Raw genomic sequence first — 19,951 nt, 5'->3', positions numbered from 1 at the left:
ACTATTTGAAGGGAGAGGATGGATCCAAGGCCTCCCACCCACCAATACCACCCCCCCCCCGATGGAATTCTGAGCAGGACAGAACCCTGGAAGAGTTCCAGAGTGTGCAGTTGCTCTAACCAGCCCTCTGTGCTGTGATACCACATAGCGCAGAAGCAGGCTTCCGGGAGTCTCGACCTGAGTTCCAAACCCCAGCTCCATCTCTCTATCCCTCAGTTTAGAAACCACCCGCAACTCCGGTCCCAATGAACTTCTCATCTTTGCCAGCTGACTCTTCCCTTCATATCCCACAGGACTTATCAGCCCAGCGGGGCCCGAATGACTGGCCACACTTACTCTCACTCAGCCTCCCTCCAGCTCCAACATTCAGCCCTATACTACTCCAGAAGCACAATCCTCACTCCCTCTAGTTCCCCTCCTTCACAGGCTCAGGGAGAGAAGCAAGAGTGAAGAAATCAAGCACCTAATACTCATGATGCCAAATGGTGGGGGAGGTGGGGGTGGTGGGGGGAAAAAATGGAACACCTCGCTGTGTGACCTTTAAAAAGTCACCTCCCCTCTCTGAGCCTCATGTGTTCACTGGTGAAATAAAATGTTTAGATAAGATGGCTGCTAAGGTCCCTTACCAGTTTAAAGCTCTGTTAGTCTTCAGAAGAGCTGGGACGGGAATGGGAGCTTCAGAAAAGTGGGGAGACCTCACAGCTGTGCTGGGTTCACGCTGTTTGTACCTTTGTTCTGGATAGCTCACTGTCTGTGGACAGCTGTCTGTGAGTACAAAAATGTGATTGCATCCAGATCAATGCACGGCTCCAGGCACCTGTGTGGAAGAACATGTGTGTGACTGTGAGCCTTTCCAGATGTGTGATTGTGTGTGTGCATGTGTGTCTGCCTGTATGTATGTGCCAAAGAGGGGAGTTTTGTTTTGTAGGTACCTGTGGATAGGACCTCAGTGTGAGCACACAGAGAGACTCGTGCTGGTGGGGGGGAGGGTCCCAGATGGAGAACTGGACTAAGATGAGAGTGGTGAGGGAGGTGCTGTCAGCTGTCATACTGGGAAGGTGCCCTCTGGCCAGGGAGCCCCAGCTCTAACCAGTATGTTCCCCTAGCTCCCCTCCTGCCCTGTGAACACCCGAGCTCCAGCTGGGGCAGCAAGAGACCAGCCAGCTCTAGACTTGTAGAGCCTTCTTTAAAGGCATCCAAAGCCCAGTCCATGAGATATTAATTATGTTTGTTATTCTTACTATGTTTTCAGCACTATATATTTTTCATACAACCCTGTGACAGGTACATTCGTATTTTATGAGTAAACCATGGTGCAGAGAGGTCAGGTAGGGAGGACAACTAAAAGGGATAAATGAAGCTACACCAGTTAGATCTGGGGAGGGCAGGACTGGGGTTCAGAAACAGGCAGCGTTTGGCCAGGATAACAGCAAGATTGGAAACAGAATCCAGATCCTTCCTTCCTCCCGGCTGGCCTAGCTGAGACACTACGGTTGGAATGATATCAGGAAGGATTGCATTTAGACTCATCAAGAGACTCCCAAGGGGTCTCCGTAGGGTGAGACATGTTAATGCTGGAAGAAGGACCCAATGCATCCAGGGACAGAGGGGACAAAACATAGAGCCTCTCTCAACCTGTTCATATCAACTGCGTGGCAGGCCCTGGATTTGTGTGACCGGGACAGTCACCGGCCTTGAGAGGCTCAGGTAGAGACGCCAACGCAGCTAAGTTACATCTGTCATGCTTCTGGACTATTAAGTGTGAGGCAGACATGAGGATCCAACAGAAGGCTGACCCCTAGTGGTCCCCTCCTTCTGCTGAGACATGACGACTCCGGTGACAACCCGCCTCCCTTCAGAAGTCACCTCTACTAACAATGCTTCTAAATAGGCTGGCAAACGACTCTCTATAAATGTACCAGACAGTTCTCTCCCACCCCAACATGGAATGTGGCCTGTAGCCAGGGGAACCACTCAGAGAATCAGTCCCCAAACCGCAGGCATGGCTGGTGGCCCAGGCAAGACACGCAAGCCTGAGCCGGCAGCCTTTGGGATCTGAAGGGACATTAGGCTTGGGATTTGAAGTAGGAAAATGGGAGCAAGCCAATCCTCGGGGATGTAGGCTGTAGAACGCTCACCATAAGTCCTGCCAACAGCTCCTAGGTGAGGTTTCCTTCAACACTTCCCTTGACATGATCAGCACAGCAGGAGCTGGAAAAACCTGACCTTGAAAATCACAGAATGTCATTACCTCTCAGCAAAATGCAGGGAACATGGAGCCCCACTGAGAAATCTCGTAGAGAGGTGGCTCTGCTTTCAGGCAGTGACTTCCCTTCGGGAGTGTGGCAAGACGTTGACACCGTGGGTGTCAGTCTGTGGTGACCAAATGGGACTCCAGTGGGTCCACATCTCCTACCCTTCAGGTGGGAGGCACCCTTACAGCCAAGTTTCCGTCTCATTCCTCTTGCATGAGACTGCTCTGTTTACCCAGGAAGGGGGCCCTTTGGATACCTGTTTTCTGGGCAAGGACCCAGGAGAACACAGCAGACACCCTGGCACTAGCTTTCCTTAAAAGGTAAAGCCAGGGCCTCCGGCCAGTGACGCACCTTCACCCCACCCAGGGACACAGAAAGTAGAAACCATTGTTCCCAGATGAGTTAATGATGTAACCCTTTGTGCAACAGAAAAGAATGTGAGCTCACCAAATGGAAGCTTCTCTTGGGCCTAAGGGACAAAGAAAGAGCCCAGAAACCCAGCCCTTCTCTGGCCACCCACCTCCCCAAACCGGCCTATCTTCTGCCCCCCAAAGTCCAGTTGCCTTGGGAAAACTCAGAGCAAACTACACCTTAGACCTAGAAGTAGAGGCAGAGCTGGAACCCTCCATCTGATTCCAAATACTCGCCCAAGACACTCCTCCACCAGGGTATGCCATTCCCAACCTGCCGTCAGGTCACTTGTTAAACTAGAGCCCGGGGCCCCCGGCCACCCAGGGCTGTTCATATCCCCCCAGCCCCAGTGTGCAAGGGCCATCTTCCCCACGGTGAGTCTTCAAGTGCCCCTGCCAGGGCAGTGGGAGGACAATTCCCCCTCATCCCCATCTCACTCCATTCTCTTTGGGCCTGGTTTCCTGGTTTCTGGCCTGCTTCCCTTCCAGAACCAGGTTCCTTGCTCACTCGGCACTACACTCGACCCTCAGAGGCCATTCTGTAAGTGTCCACAGAACCAGTGAGTGGATGTATGAAGGCAGAGCTCAGCCGCTCAGCAGAGGGGCCATGAGGCTGGGGAACAAGCAGATCTGAGGAGGAACTAACCCCTTCTTTCACTTTCCCCAGGGGCCTGCAGCTGCCCAGCCCTTAGGATCCTGGTTCATATCACCGCCAACTGAAGTCATGTGGACCCACACAACACAAGGGGAGGTAGCCTCCTGGTAGTGTCCCCTCCTTTTCTCCCCTCCCTGCTAAACCCGACCAGCTTCCACCATGCTCTGCACACAGCTTGAGGAATCCAGGCACAAACAGTCCCTGGGAGGCTCAGTCCACTGAAGAACTTTTTATTGCAAAGGAGGAGTCCCAAGGAAAGAGGAGTCGGGGGGGTAGGTCAGAGGAGCAGGGTACTGGGTCCAGGTAAGCCACCAAGCCTCCCCAGTGGCACAGCGTCTCGTCTGCCTTCACCCAGGGGACAGGGCAGTGACCATTCCGTAAGCTAGATTCCAAGACTTTCTTCTCTGGGGTGAGGTTGGGGGGTCAGGGGATGACCATGATGGAAAGATGAAGTGAGGTCCAGTTTTGTGGGAGGGGGCGTCTGAGGCACAGGGTCAAGTCCTTGGGGGCAGGAGCTAGGGGTCTTTGACTTCTCCACAGCTGGGCAGGAACGTTCAGCATCCGCGGGTGCCACGGCAGCCGAAGCCACCGAGGCAGGCGAGGGAGCCGCAGAGCGCGCAGCCGCCGCCAGGGGCGCCCGTCTGTAGGGCGCCGGAATCCGCTCCGGGAGGCAGCAGGCGGGCGGGGCCCGAGGCTGAGCCGAGTCCGCAGGTGGAAGAGTTGCCCAGGGCTGAGAAGACAGTGGCTGTCGGGGACAGGAAGCCCTCTTCTCCCGCTCCGCCCCCGAAGGCAGACAGACAGACAGACTCCTCTCCAAGAGGGCAGATGCAAAGACCCTCCTCCACCCCCACAGGAGACAGGTGCAAACTCCCTAAAGTAATGATACACAGACCCCTTCCCCCAAGAAATAGACTCCAGAATGCCTCCTTCCTGAAGTGGGACACAGATTCTCCCCACGCGAGAATGAAACAGTCTTCTCCACAAGGACAGACCCACAGAAGCTCCTCCCACAGCCCAGGACAAACCAACAGAACCACCCCTCAAAGGACAGACCACATGACCTCCTCCCCAGCACACAAAAAGAATTACTCGCAGGAGAAGGAACACAGTGGAAAGAGAGACACAGTGGAAGCAGACCCCCCTCCCTTCCCAGAAGAATACACCCAAAGAAGAGGGGCTAAGATTTGACTTCGTGTAACCCAACCTGGGTCTATGATTTACTTACAGAAGCTCCCTGCCCCAAATCCCAGACCAAGCCTGCAGGAGAGAAGGAGGAAGCGAGTGAGTGAATATACCTCCTGGGTGTAATAATCCCCATCCTTTAAAACAAAACTCTCCTGGGTGGCTCAGTGGGTTAAGCCGCTGCCTTCAGCTCAGGTCATGATCTCAGGGTCCTGGGATCGAGTCCCGCATCGGGCTCTCTGCTCAGCAGGGAGCCTGCTTCCTCCTCTCTCTCTGCCTGCCTCTCTGCCTACTTGTCATTTCTGTCTGTCAAATAAATAAAATCTTAAAAAAAAAAAAAACTCTCCTGGCTTTCCCCAACAGGCAGAGATCCGTCCATCCCGGTTCTCTCAGATCGCCACAACCCTTTTGCTTCAGCTTCCTCAGGACCTTAAACTTAATCCTTCCTCCTTAAATTCAGATAGCTCGGTTTTACTGATGACTTCCTGGAAGAGGGAGAAGGCTAAAGATCTTTCTTCAGCCTAAACATAGCCTAAAAGAAGACACCATGAAGGGGGACATTTTAAAGGATACTACAGAGGAACTAGCTCAACTACCTGAAGAGTACTGGTCGAACCTCATCCAGTCACTTTCTACCTGTGAGTCCTTGAGACAGTCTTTTACCTCAAGACTCAGTTTCCCCATCTGTAAAATGGGAATGACAGCACTTCCCTCCCACGGATTTTGTGGGGTTGAAAGGAGAGAATGAATGCAGGCTGCCTGATGTATGGTGGGTTCCCGTTCCCTCCCCTCGGCCTGGAGAACCCAGCTGGAGCCAGCAGCCCTTGGATCTCTGCTGTCTAGAGTTAAAAGCCATAAACCATGCCTTCCCCATAAACCATGGCTTCCCCAGGACTGGGGAAGAAGAGCAGAACTGAGGAGAAGGCGGGGGGACCCTTATTCCCCCCGGCTGGGCCTTGGTCCTTGCAACTGTCTAGATGGACAGACTGACCCTGGCTCTCTGCTCCTGCAGGTGAATGACTTCACAAGTTGTCCCATCCCAGGTGCCAAAGGTGCTCATCAGTTGGAACATTTTGTCTTAAGGGCCTCAAGTTGGTGGGGAGAAACTGGATCCAGGAGAACAAGTCCCTGGATACCCAGGTCGTCTCTTCCCACCCCTCTCCAGCTGGCGAGGACCCAGATAGTGACCTCCCTGCACCCCTGCCCTCCTCACCGTGGCCACATCCAAGGCACCGGCCAGCCCTCACCTGCTCTCCTCGCCCTCCAGCAGCTTGCGGTAGGTGGCGATCTCAAAGTCCAGGCCCAGCTTGACGATCATGAGATCCTGGTACTCACGCAGCTGGCGGACCATGTCGTGCTTGGCTCTCTGCAGGGCGGCCTCCAGCCAGGCCAGCTTGCCCTGGGCGCTGTCTGAGGCACCCTCCTCCGGCATAGCCCGTGGCTCCATGCCTCTGTCTAGTTCACAGGGCTGGGGGCAAAGGGAAGACCATGGACAGGACATCCTTGGTCCCCACCCTCCCCCACTTCGAGGATCCAGACCTTTCTCAGAGGTTGGAGAGTGAGCGAGGGATTAGAGATCATTGTAAGGAACGGGTGATCCTGTTCCGAAAAATGGATGTGTGTGTGTGTGTGTGTGTGTGTGTGTGTGTGTGTCTGCTTGGCTCCCAGGATGGAGACTTGGGGCCAGCCGTCTGGGCTGGCTGAGAGAGAACCTTTCACACCTAGCGTGTGACTTTTCTAATAGGAGTTCAGATCCAGGAAGCATCCAATGCTCCCGAAGACCTCATTAGCATTCCATCAGGAAAATTAACCAGAAGAATATCCTTTCCTCATAGGAAACTAGCATCTGTAGTGTCTGGGGAAATACAACAATGATGATGATGACGACGACGACGATGATAAGTGCTTGCCTTTTGAGGTGTGTTTGCTGCTCAGGAAACTGGGGTGGGAGGGGTGGGAATCAGAATGGCTGAGGCGAGTGGGAGACTGAACCGTGAGAGGGTCACCCCCTGGAACCTAAACAGCCATCCGTTCCTGAAGAAAGGTGAACCCCTCAAAGCCTGAGATACTTGTGCCTGCAGAAAGCCCTTCCCTCTGCAGGTAGAGCAAGAGCCGAGGCCTCAACAGGATGGCTGGGGGGAAAGAGAGGAGGATGAGAGACAGAGAAGTGGGGAGAAAGAAAACATTCATGGGAACCTCTCCTTTCTCAGGTCTCAAGCCTGAGCCACCAACCCGAGTGCCTAACAGAAGCCCGGTTAGAGGCATCAAAAGTTAAAGACCAAATGTTAGCTATATAGTGAGAGTATCCTGTGCCAGGAAGACGTATGCACATTCTCATTCTCCTGCAATCACCAGGACCTCTTGCACATTTCAGTCTCTTGTTTCTCGAATTTAGAGACACGGCTCATGTGCCTTCTGTCTTCCACAAGGATAATAACAGTGCCGGCCAAGATGACGGTCAATGGCAAAGAGCCCTCTGGCTCTGTGTTAAAGGAATCAACTTGGGGCGGTGGGGTCTGGGGCATGCAAGAGGAGTGTGACCCCGTGTGAAGGCAACAGAGAGAAGACAGAGGCCTCTCTTCTCTAGCCAAACGTCACCAAATCTGCACATTTTTAAAGAGGACCCAGAAAACTGGATTTCTAGGTAAAATCTTGCTATTTCTGAAGACGGGCTCAAGTTTAATTTTACATAGGACAAACATAACACACAGACACAAAAATGTACATACACATAAAAAATGATATGCAAACAAGCATACGTAGGATACATATTTACCTACATGTTAATTACTTGCCCACACGAAAGACAGAGAGTCCTAGGCAAATGTAGCCACACTTCCATCTGCTCAGACACTCACAAGGAGAAACTCTATCCACCTATTCCAGAGGGTAGGGGATGACCGACTAGTTGTCACAGATAATGGACACCCTCCCACCATTCCTCACGCCGCTGCGCCCCCCACACCGCCACCCCTCACCTGACTCTTAGCACTGTCCACCTCCGCAGTCAGCCGCTGGATGGCCTGGTTGAGCCTGTTCAGCTCCTCCTTGCTGTGCCTCAGGCTCTGCGTAGGTTTCTGCACGGTCGCCTGTACCTCCTCGCACTGCGGGGTGGGGTAGAAGCAGCACAGGGAGGCTCAGGGAAATGAGGAGAACTGACAAGGGCATCAGCTGAAGCCTGCAAGACAGTCCCAGTACCAACCCCTCCACCGTCCATCATGGACAGATCCTCTAACTTCTCCGGGCCTCTGTTTCCGCATCTGTAAAGTGGGGAAGGTAATCTTTTCTATCTCCAAGGGTTGTGTGGAGAATGAAATGCGCTTGGCAGGTGCCCTGGCGGGCACGCTATCAGGTCTGAAGATACCTAAGGTAACGGGGGCAGAGGGCACAAACAATCACCACGTGTGGGGACATTCTGTTGAGTCTGTGGACTGGGATCACATAGGGCTTATTCCAAGCGTTGTGGTAGTTAAACTTCAGGAACTCGGTTATGGTCCTTCACCACACATGATCACCTCAATTAATAGAAAAACCATTTTTAAAAACCCAGCAGGGATTCCTAATTTTGAAAATACTTAGTTCCTTAACTCGATGAATGCTATTAGTAGTGACAGGGATCCCGATTCCAGCTCTTTCCCCAAAACTAGGGCCACTATGTAGAGTACTGTCTGCAAGGGACAAGACTAGTGGACCTTTCCCCTTCCTGTGCCTTGTCCCCGCATGCTGGTCTGTAACCAGCCTGGGCTCGGGACCATACATGGTGCCTTATACCGTTCAAGGTCCTTCATCTCCACCATCTCACTGGGGCTCGTGACCACCTATGAAGAAGGCTGTGTGAATGTCACTGTCTCCATTATCTTTCCTTGGGCAAGCTGAGTCTCACTACATCTACCAAGTGAGAAAGTAGGGACCCAGTGGGCTGTGACGGTGCCACTCAGCAGCTGAGCCAAACTGCATTTGAAGCCCATGCTTTTTGCTCTGCACCCAGAGGAACAGGAAGCCACACACTCTTTTAACCAGAGAACAGGCACTGTTCACACCAGCCCAGTGTTAGCTGCTTTCCAGGGCAGATGGGGAGTGGGAAATGGATATGAAACAGACAGCAAAAAACATCATCTCCCCTCTATGTCTGCCCTAGTCCCATAGCCCACGTTTTCCTGCTCCCATTCCCAAAAGCTGCAGACACAACAGACAAGCTTGAGCCTGGCCGGGTCCAACAGATCTGGGCAGAGTCTAACACCCCTCACCCCATGTGACCCAGTGCGCCACGTGGACGAGTCTCACCATGATGAAGAGAGCTGTCGTCTCCTCCAAGCCTCCAGTGAGCACCAAATCCCGGCTCTAGCCCAAGCAGCTCCCAGAATCCTTGCCTCTGAGGACGTAGTCTCTCCTTCCTGGGGGCTTTGTGACCTCACTTTGTTATAATTGCAGAATTCTGACAGGTGCTGGAAGGGGCTGTTCTGTCAGCCCGGGTGGAAGAGTGGAGGTCCCGTCTTGAAGGAAGGAGGAGGAGAGGGAAGGAAGGGTCCTTCAGGTGGGGGAAATGTGTGGAGCCAAGTAGTTTGGGCATATGGAGTGAGAAATGGGGAGCAGTAATAAAAGTAATCCTTGCGTATCCACCCGTAGCTTCAGAGCTCCACACGGGACCCTTCCTGATCACAGCATCCTCTGTCTCTGACCCCATCCGATCTCCAACGTAGCCACCATCCTGGGCTTTTGTATTAAGCATTCCTTGGCTGTTCTTTATTGCCATGTGCATAGGAAACCCTAATTGGTTAGTTCTGCCTAACTTTAAACTTTATAACAGTAGAGTTACACATTCTATGACTTGCTTTTCCCTCCCCAACATTCTGTTTGTGAGATTTTGAAGCATGTAACGTTAGTTAGTTAGTTAGTTAGTTAGTTAGTTAGTTAGTTTTCACTGCCGTGGTTCTTTCTCCATTCTCCTACGGGTACACATGCACAGGTACTTTGGTTTTTGTGCTAATACCGCTGGTGGGAACTTTTAGGTACGTATCTGTTGCTATGCTTCGACAAGAGGTTGTTTAGGGCGCTGGCTGCCAAACCATTTTTTAACCATAACTCAAAGAAAGAAATACATTTGGTATCATGGATCAGTACCTACATACATATTCATGTCCATAAGCGGAAATAAGTTTCGTGAAGAACTTCTCACTCCTCCTGTGTACGATGCCCTCTGAACCCCTAACCACTCATCTTAACAGGCTCTTCCACTCTGAATTTATGGCCTTAGGTTTTAGGGAAGACTTTCTGTTTAGGTTTTTCCGTTTTATCTTTAGGTTTTCAATTAGGCCTTCTGTTGAGGTTTCATGTCTTATAAATAGTATATTGATTTTATTATCTAATACTATAATGAAAATGAAATATCCAGGAACCCACTTAGAAGCACAAAAGCCAAACATTACTAGTAATTTACATGTACCTGTACACTCTGAACACTCTGTACAGCCTGTCCCCTGTTCCTTCTCTCTCTACGGGTGAACCCTTCCTTGAATTTGGGTCATCATACCCTTGCTTTCTTTTCTTCTAGTTTTATCACACACATGCGTTATCAGTTTTCCTTGTTTGGTTGAGGTTTGGTTTTGGGGGTTTTTTTAAAGATATAACTTACAAAGGGAGTTGGGGTTTTTTTTGTTTTTTTATTTTTTAATTAAAGAGCAGTCCTCTGCTAGGATTCATAACATTAAGTGAATACACAATACTTTATGTAACTCTGTTATTATTTTGTTTTGTTTTCTCTTACAAAGATGGTCCTATGAATATTTTTCTGAATGTCTTCTGTTGGGCATATGTGAGAATTTCTCTGTGATACATGTCTAGGACTGCAATTTCTGGATCAAATGTTCAATAATACAAGACAAAAATTATTTTCCAAAGCTGTTATAATAACAATTTAGACTTTGATCAGATTTCAGATTCATATCTTTTCTGACATGTCTTAATTTTTAATAATGGAAGGATATAATCAGTTTTATTTTTGGTTTTGCTTTGCATTTTCAGAGTCCTATCGAGGCTGACTATCTCTATAAATGTTTATTGTCTCTATGGATTTCCTTTTCTTTTGCCATTTTTCTTTTGGGTTGTTTGCCTTATTTTTATTAAATTCTAAGTACTTTTATATTTCTATATAAATCTCTATTTCTATATATTATACTTTGTCACTTATATGTATCATGACTATCACCTTCCAGTTTATGGCTTGTTTTTTCTCTTTGTCCCTACTTGATGAATAAAAGTTCTTAATTTTAGTGTCTACTTTACCCACCTTTTCCTTCATATTAAGCATTCAGTGTGCCTTGCATAGAAGTCCTTTCTTATAGTGGCGCCTAGGTGGCTCAGTCCATTAGCATCTGCCTTTCGCTCAGGTCATGATCCTAGGGTCCTGGTTCATGATCCTGGGGTCCTGGGATCGAGCCCCACGACAGCACCCTGCTCAGTGGGGAGTCTTCTTCTCCCTCCTCCCTACTTCTTGTACTCTCATGTTCTCTCTCTTTCTCTCAAACGAAGAAATAAAAAATTGAACTTAAAAAAATCCTTCCTTATATCAAGGTCAAAAAAACATTCACCAGTTTTTTCTTCTAAAACTTTTAAAAGTCTTGCATTTGACATCTATAATTTGAATTGACTTGGAATTGATTTTGTGTATAATAGAAGGCAGGATTCCAGTTCCATTTTTTTCCCATGCATATAGCCAGTGCCTAGTCCCTCCTTTACTACTGATCTGCACTGTCACTGCTGTTGCATATCAGAGATACAGACATAGACATATAAAATATATCTATAACTATATATTACATATAACGTTAGTTGTACATTCATACATGATGATGTATAAATCATCATGACCCTGAGATCGAGACCTGAGCTGAGGTCAAGAGTCAGACACTCAGGGTGCCTGAGTGGCTCAGCATCTGCCTTTAACTCAGGTCATGATGTTGGAGTCTGGGAATGGAGCCTCACGTAGGGTCTCTGCTCAGCGGGGAGGCTGCTTCTCCCTCAGCCTCTGCCCCTCCCCCTGCTCATGCTCTCTCTCTCACTCTGTCTCTCTCTCAAATAAATAAGATCTTTAAAAAAAAAGAATCAGACACTCAACCAACTGAGCCACCCAGGTGTCCCACCATATATTATACTTATATATAGTTAACATATTTAATACATTTATATAATATATACTCAAAAGAATAGACAAATGATCAATGCAACAAACTAGATAGCCCCTAAATTGACATATATTGTGTATTTTATATACATAAAATATATATGTTTATAATACATGTGTTTTATATATAATGTATGTTGTACCATATCTATATGCTATACATATTATATAGTATACATATGTAGGTACCTATGTGTGTATGCAATATTATATATTATAATTAAAATATTGTATATAAAACATACCTGATATGTATATAATATATGCTATGTTTTATATATAATATATGTCAAGGCACCTGGGTGACTCAATGGGTTAAACCTCTGCCTTCCACTCAGGTCATGATCTCAGGGTCCTGGGATCCAGCCTCACATCGGGCTCTCTGCTCAGCAGGGAGCCTGCTTCCTCCTCTCTCTCTGACTACCTCTCTGCCTACTTGTGATCTCTGTCTGTCAAATAAATAAATAAAATCTTTAAAAATATATATATATGTCAATTGAATTTTGAATATGAATGCTATCTAACTCCTCATTTAGTTAGAGCTTCTTTGTTATCTTTCATTTAGTATAACGTTTATATTTCTTTAGATATACATCTTTCCAACTATCATATGATCTTCCTGATATGAGGAAGTGGAGATGCAACATGGGGGGTTTGGGGGTAGGAAAAGAATAAATGAAACAAGATGGGATCGGGAGGGAGACAAACCATAAGAGACTCTTAATGTCACAAAACAAACTGAGGGTTGCCGGGGGGAGGTGGTAGGGATAGGGTGGTTGGGTTATGGACATTGGGGAGGGTATGTGCTATGGTGAGTGCTGTGAAGTGTGTAAGCCTGATGATTCACAGACCTGTACTCCTGGGGCTAAAAATACATTATATGTTTAAAAAAAAATAAAAATAAATTAGAAAAAAATTTCTTAAAAAATATGTCTTTCACATATTTGTTAGACTCGGTTTTTAAGTCATTTTATTAATCTTTATTATTAAGAAAAATAAGTATTAATATTAATTATTAATAATCAAATAAAATAATTAGCATTTTTTATTCTATTCTATTATTAATTTATTGAGATAAAATATACACACAATAAAAAGCACGCATACCATACAGTCTGGCGTGTTTTGACAAAATGCATGCCCCATTTAACCACAACTGAATGAATGTACAGAACATTTCCACCATCTCAGAAAGTTCCCTGTTCTCCCTTTGCAGCCCATCTCCCCACGCCATCCCAGACAACCATTCACATAATTTCCATCACCGTAGGTTCGTATTGCCACTTCTAGAACTTCGTTTGAATAGAAGCAACCATTCAGTATGTGCTCTTTTGTGTCTGACTTTTTCACTCAGCACAATGTTTTTAAGGCTCATCCATGTCATGTCTTGAATTAGTAAGTCATTCTTTTGTATGTCTGGGTCATGTTCTGTTATATAAAAATATCTCAGTTTCGTTTGTCCATCCACCTGTTGTTTCCGATTGGGGGCTATTCTAAATAAAGCCCCTATGAGATTCATGTACCAGTCTCTATGTAAACCTACTTTTCATTTCTTTTGAACAAATATCCAAGAGTGGAATTGCTTTGTCCTATATATGTTTAACTTGATAAGAAATTCCCAAACCGTTTGTTGAGGTGACTGTACCATTTCATTCTCCGTGAATGCTCCAGCTGCTCCACACGTGGTATCCTCTGTCTCTTAAATGTCAGCCTTCTCGTGGCTGCTGGGTTTTTCTCATAGCAGATTTCCCTGATGACTAATAATGATGAGAAAACTCCCATGGGTCACTGGCCCTTAATACATCTCCTTTTGGAGAGTGTTGATTGAAATCTTTTGCCCGTTTTCACTGAATTGTTTGTCTTCCTGTTTTGAGGGGTTAGTTTTTAACATAAACGCCTCATGTAATTATTATGTGATTGGATTTGAGTCAGCCATCTTGTTTCTTGTTTCGGATTTGTCTCAAGTGAGACAATTGTCCTCCTCTTCTTTTGTCCCTTTCTGCTTGCTTTTGAGTTAATCAAATACTTTTAAATACTTAACATTATTTATTCTATTAAAATATCTTATTTGGGGGGCGCCTGGGTGGCTCAATGGGTTAAGCCGCTGCCTTCGGCTCAGGTCATGATCTCGGGGTCCTGGGATCGAGTCCCGCATCGGGCTCTCTGCTCAGCAGGGAGCCTGCTTCCCTCTCTCTCTCTCTCTGCCTGCCTCTCTGTCTACTTGTGATCTCTCTCTGTCAAATAAATAAATAAAATCTTAAAAAAAAAATATCTTATTTGGGGGGCACCCAGATGGCTCAGTCGGTTAATTGTCTGCCTTCAACTCAGGTCATGATCCCAGAATCCTGGGATAAACCCCACATCGGGCTCCCTGCTGGGCAAGGAGCCTGCTTCTCCCTCTGCTCCTCTGCCTCCCCCCTACTCGAGCTCTCTCTCTTTCTCCTCACTCTTTCTCTCTCTCAAATAAATAAGTAAAATCTTTTTTAAAAAACAAAAATTTTTAAATGTTTCATTTTTATTTATAATAATAAATATTTGTTTTTAGTGATTATTCTAGAACTAAAACTATACATCCTTAATTATCAAAGTCTATTTGGAATTAATACTGCGCTACTCCATACTTCATGACGGTGTAATTCATTGGCCCACCTCGCCATCACCTGTGTCGTCGTTGCCAGAACTTTTCCTTCTACAAATGTTATAAACAATATCATTATTTTTGCTTTAAACAGCCAGCTGTCTTCTTGGCCACTACAAGAGTTCTTGGATCAAATAGGAAAAGTATTCCTTCAAATATTTTCCCACATCATTCTCACGCTTTTCCTTCCAGAACCCTAAGTATGCATATGCTAGATTATTCGATACTGTCCCACAGGTCTCCAAGGCTCTGTTACTTTTTCTTTGATCTTTTCTTTCTGTTGTTCAGATCGGAAAATTTCTATTCATCTGTCTTCAGTATACTGACCCTACCCCCTGACATCTTCAACCTTTCATTAAGCCCATTCATTGAACTTTTCATTTCAATGATTACACTTTGCAATTCCGGAATTTCCATTTTGTTCCTCTTTCTAACTTGCCATACCTTCTTGCTAGCTCCATGGTGCATTAAAATATATATATATTTTAAAGATTTTATTTATTTGACAGACAGAGGTCACAAGTAGGCAGAGAGGCAGGCAGAGAGTCAGGCAGAGAGAGAGGGGGAGGCAGGCTCCCTGCAAAGCAGGGAGCCCAGTGCGGGGCTCGATCCCAGGACCCTGGGATCATGACCTGAGCCGAAGGCAGAGGCTTTAACCCACTGAGCCACCCCGGCGCCCCTAAAATATATTTTTAAGTATATTTTTGAGAACTGTAAGTGACTAATGACAAAAGGGTTTTCCAGAGGTCCTAGTCTGACATTTTGCAAGGAAAGAAGTTCCTGGTGGCATTTTTCAAAGGAAAAAACAGGCAGGTTTCTGTGACTCTTTGGGTGGGGGAAATGGTATCAAAGGGTTTGAAGCTGGAGTGTTGGAAAGAACTGGTAGAAAGAGGCTAAGCTGACAAGTGGGCATCAGTGCAGGGGGAAACAATGAGGTGATTTCAAGGCATTTTGAATTCCAAAAATCAGTGCAACATTTAAGTGGAGATGCCTGTGGGGAACTGGAAACCTTAGAGATGAATTCATTTATTCTCTTAACATTGCTCAGGGCCCACTACAAGCCAACACTGGGCCAGGCATATTCTAACACTGCAGCATTCCCTCTGGAGCCTGAGCCATTACAACACCCCTCCTCAGTGTCTCCAGCCTTGACACTCGCTTGAATAAATAGCTGAAATGACCTTAGCACAGTGAATGTCCTCCTAGAAATCCCACCCACCCTTTCCAGGACAGAAAGAATGTACAGAAAGATCAAAAGCATGACAGGAACTATGTGACTTTAAGCACCGACGGCATGGAGGGAAGGAAGACCTAGTATAAGGAAGGGAAGAGCAAGAGTTCAGAGGCAGGCCAGGATGAGGGATGGGAGCTGACGGACAGTCCTTTTCAGGAGTCAGGCAGCCCAGCGTTCTCCAACAGAGCATACCATATGCCTCTCCTCCCAATATCCTTCCTTGGCCTGAGGAAGACAGGAGACAAGGAGGGAGACTCCCACACAACAAGAAATGAGAAGTGGACAGCATGGGAGATGGCCCACGGTGAGATCAAGAGGTTATACCCCACCTCCATGGCGGGTTGGGTAGAGGGCCAACTGGGGTCCTCAGGGAGGGTGAGAGGGCTGGTGTTCCATCAAGCCCAGCCGACTTGATACTTCTTAGAGCTGCTGTCACAAGCTCCTATCCCACAGCACCTGATGCCACAGGAACGGATGACTGAGAGGTCCCCACGTACAGATCCAGCCGAGAGCTGCTCACACCACACCAGCACAGGGATAGTAAGAAGTCTAAACCATTGGCGGGGGTGTGGAGCTGGTCCCAAACAGCCAGCCACCACCACCTAGAACCCCTCCCTACCAGCCAAGAGCACCCAGATGGATGGGATGTCTCCTGCTTATTCACCAACGCTAAAGAAAGCCAACAGAAGCTTCCCTGTGGCCTGTTCCCCAGACTCCTACCCTTTACTGGGAGTCCACCTTGTGGTTTAATCTCAATCCCTTTTTTTTTAAGATTTTATTTATTTATTTGACAGACAGAGATCACAGGTAGGCAGAGAGGCAGACAGAGAGAAAGGAGGAAGCAGACTCCCTGCTGAGCAAAGAGCCTGATGCGGGGCTCGATCCCAGGACACTGGGATCATGACCTGAGCCGAAGGCAGAGGCTTTAACCCACTGAGCCACCCAGGTGCCCCTCAATCCCTTCTTAATCTATTCTTCTGCCATTGACTTCAAGAAGATCTGCCTGGTGACAACCGAGCTGATGAAACACCTGCTTTAGTCCATCTAAAGTCAGTTTAGTGACATCTTGAATGTGGACAAGTGTGCTTGGACAGGGAGAAAATGTGAGCTTCCTAACAACGGGAAAGTAAGACTTGCATGTCAACAGGCGTGGGGTAAGGAACTGGGTAAGGAACTCCTCCACGACCTGCCACCCAGCTTCCTCTTTGTCACTGTGGGACAGGAAAAGAAGGAAACCCCTTCTCCCTGGGTCTCTCCACCCTCAGAGCTAGACTGTTCTTCCCACTGTCTAATATTTTGCACATTTCTAGCCCACCCTTCATGAAACCGCAGTCAGCCAGGACGGAAGAGATTACACACTGAAATTGGCAAGCACTGTAAACGGGCGTTTTCTTCCCCCCAAGAGCTGGTTCTTAAACGTTTACCAGCAAGCTGCTGTCCCTAACGAAATCATACAAGAGACATGTTAGAAATCAGGTGGTGTGGGACACCTGGGTGGTTTAGTCGGTTAAGCTCCTGCCTTCAGTTCAGATTGAACTCGCTGATCTCCTCCTTGGTGCGGCTCAGGGTCTCCCCGTGCCGAATCATGGTGGTCTTCATCTCCTCACACTGGGGGGGTGGGGGGTGGGGGAAGCAGAGATGCTCCTGAGGCTCAGGATGTAGTTTCTCACCCACTCAGACACCACAGGCCATTGGCAAGTTGTACAGTGCTCAGCCTGTGAGACCATACGTGGCAGCCCTGCCCAACCACTATAAACTGAGAGCTGTCTACCCTTCTGTTGCCATCCAAGGGATCATAATCCCCAGACAAAAGAGGCCTTGTTATTATACACCTGGCTTTCCGCCCACTGCCATGTCTAGGAGACAAGTGTCCTGTGCCCCTCACCTTGCTGCAGTACCAGGACTCGGCCTCAGCCTGACTGCATCTGGCAATGTCATCATGGTTGGCCTAGCTCTCAGTCACAGTACAGTCCATGTTCAGGTCCCGGCTGTTACTCATCTGGATGATGACCGAGATGTCTGAGATATGGATGTGGAGGACCCTCATGTCCTATGGTGCCAACAGCCATCCACATCACCTATACCATCCAGAGCCAGGTAGAACGAAGCTCACGTTCCCCCTTCAGACACACACATACCACAGAGCCACCATATCCAAAACCCTCATGTCTGAGACCCCTCTGTCTGTTTCCTCTGTACAAAGGCTGACCTGGGACAGAGTGAACAGGGACAGCTGATAGGCCCCTGCCACTGCTCACCTGTCACACATGGAGCTTGGGAGGGAACTCCATCTCCTCCACCAGCCCACGGGCATCGGCCTCCAGCTCTCCCTCGAGCACATAGGTGTGGTTACTCTCCTGGAAACAGTGTTCAGGTGGTTCCTTGTGGTTGCGGAGATTTCCCAGGGGACCCTACCTCCCCAGTCCAACCCTGGAAATTTTCTTATCCCATTCCCAGCCCTGCAAAGCAAGTCGGAGGCATACATCCAGAAGCCGAGGGATGGAGAACTAAGCTCTCCCTTCTGCTCTAGCAAAACGTAGTATGAGACTTTGGGAGTTCTTTTATCTCTCTGGACCTCTCTGTAGAAGAAGATGCAAAGAATTCCTGCCCTGTGGATCTCCTGGGGTGTGAGAAGGAAAATGCCCTTCCATGGGCGGAGATAAAATATGAGCGTATTAACTGAAGGAGAGAGTACTGGGTGCCCCTGAGGGCGGCCACAGGCAAGCCACTCACTTCCTTGATTCTGACAACCTCAATCTCTGCCATGGTCCCCAAAGTGACCTCTTCATACTTCCACAGGGAAAGAGCTTTGGCACAAGAGAATTTTTCAGAGATTTGGCTAGTAATGCAAGGGAGGAAAGACCACCCCAACATGACCTATCCTGCCTTTCCTCCAGGATGCCTGAAAGATCCCTCTCACCCACATCCCTAATAGTACATTTCTCTAACTTCAATAAGCATTACTCATTTTAAAGATCCTGGGTCTTTTTTTATTACTCTAATATAATAAGCTGATTGCCTGAGCTTAGGTCCGGGACGGTGGGTGGAATTAACAGCATGAGCCGTTCAGTGTGAACAGCGGACCAGAGGTGGTCATGTCTTTGTAGCCGTAGTACCCGGCATAATTCTGGAATAGAGTGAGTGCTCAGAACAGGTCCACAGGATGGAGGGATGAGTCAGGAGACGGCCCCTGTCCTGAGGTCATAATGCCATGGAAAGTCTCTTAGCTGGTATTTCAGCTTCTCTTCCTTTCCTGGGTCTGCCTGTCACTGCCTCTAATGCTGATAAAAACACAAAGTGCGTTAACGAAGGAAGAAGTTTCCAAGGCCATTCGGTTCGGTGGCTTCCAGTTGTCATATCACATAACCCCTTCCAAGAAAACAGACCTTCCCCCACCAACTCCCTTCTTGTAGCCCTCTATCCCCTCCTGCACTTGGTTAGGGGCAGGGGACCATGTGACACAGCAAGGCGACTGGCCCAGGAGCCATGGAATGTGCAACCTAAACTGTATCTTTGAGCAGTCCTACTGGAGTTGGATTTGAGGACTCCATTAGGGGCGCTAATCCAAGCTGATCCACAGGCTATGGTGAGCCAGGCTAGAAGAGATAAAGCCAGAGGAAGAAGAGGATTCTGACCCCTCCTTCACTGCCCCTCCCTTTGAGAAACCCACACATCTGGGCCTACCTGCTTTACCCGGTAGAGTGACCATGTTGTCACCTTATGGGCTTGGGGGATATCACAGCCATTTTCCTCTTTTCCGGGGTAACATCGTCAAGATGGGGCTTTAGAAAATCCTACACTCAGGCAACTCGGAAGCCTTGGCAGCATTTCTTCCACAGTTGCAGGCCTGAAGTTGCCCAAAAGAATCAAAGTCAGTCAAAGCCTGTGGACTCCACACTTGGTGAGATAATTCAAGAGGGGAAGGGAATCTGGGTTGGGATGGTTTCTTTCAGGGGACCCTGGCAGCTTTGAGGGGCAAAAACATTCCAGGGGATCCGAGGGCAAGGCTTCAGAGGACAGGTTTCCAAAGCAACCCATGATACTTGACCCTTGGCCAGGCGAGAAGGAGACTGTGTATACTCCCACCAAGACACGGCAAAGTCAACCACACAACCAAAAAGGTATTTGCTCAGCTACTTCATGCCACAGGACCCATGAAGTTTGTGGATGTAGGGGTGGGAGGGTTCCAAATATCCGGATGCCCAAAACCCACAGCCTGCCCATTCACCTCTGGAGTAGGAATGCCTGTTACTGAAGCCATCAGCCCCACCATGGGCCACCCTAGCTAAAGCTGGGCGTGGGAGCACAAGACACCTCAGCCTTGGACTTCACCTTCCACAGAGGACAGCACTGAGGTTGGGATGAAGCCCCTGCGAAGTCAAGGCTAGACCAAAGGC

At 48.0% G+C, this 19,951-nt stretch overlaps 1 protein-coding gene across 1 annotated transcript; it reads right to left on the bottom strand.

The window, feature by feature from the left end:
• Positions 1 to 3,874: 3,874 nt before the first annotated feature.
• LOC123946400 (keratin, type II cuticular Hb5-like) lies at positions 3,875 to 15,889 on the bottom strand. Its single transcript, XM_046011826.1, has 5 exons — positions 15,884 to 15,889; positions 7,502 to 7,606; positions 5,750 to 5,970; positions 4,546 to 4,577; positions 3,875 to 4,050 (listed from the first exon to the last, which is right to left on the bottom strand). The coding sequence occupies exons 1-5, from the start codon at positions 15,887 to 15,889 to the stop codon at positions 3,875 to 3,877; spliced, it is 540 nt and encodes a 179-aa protein (XP_045867782.1).
• Between the last annotated feature and the right edge of the window lie 4,062 nt (positions 15,890 to 19,951).

This window comes from Meles meles, chromosome 7 (genome assembly GCF_922984935.1).
Source record: "Meles meles chromosome 7, mMelMel3.1 paternal haplotype, whole genome shotgun sequence".
NCBI classification, from domain to species: Eukaryota; Metazoa; Chordata; class Mammalia; order Carnivora; family Mustelidae; genus Meles; species Meles meles.
The sequence above is the reverse complement of the archived record's forward strand: the minus strand, read 5'-3'. Positions and strand labels throughout refer to the sequence as shown.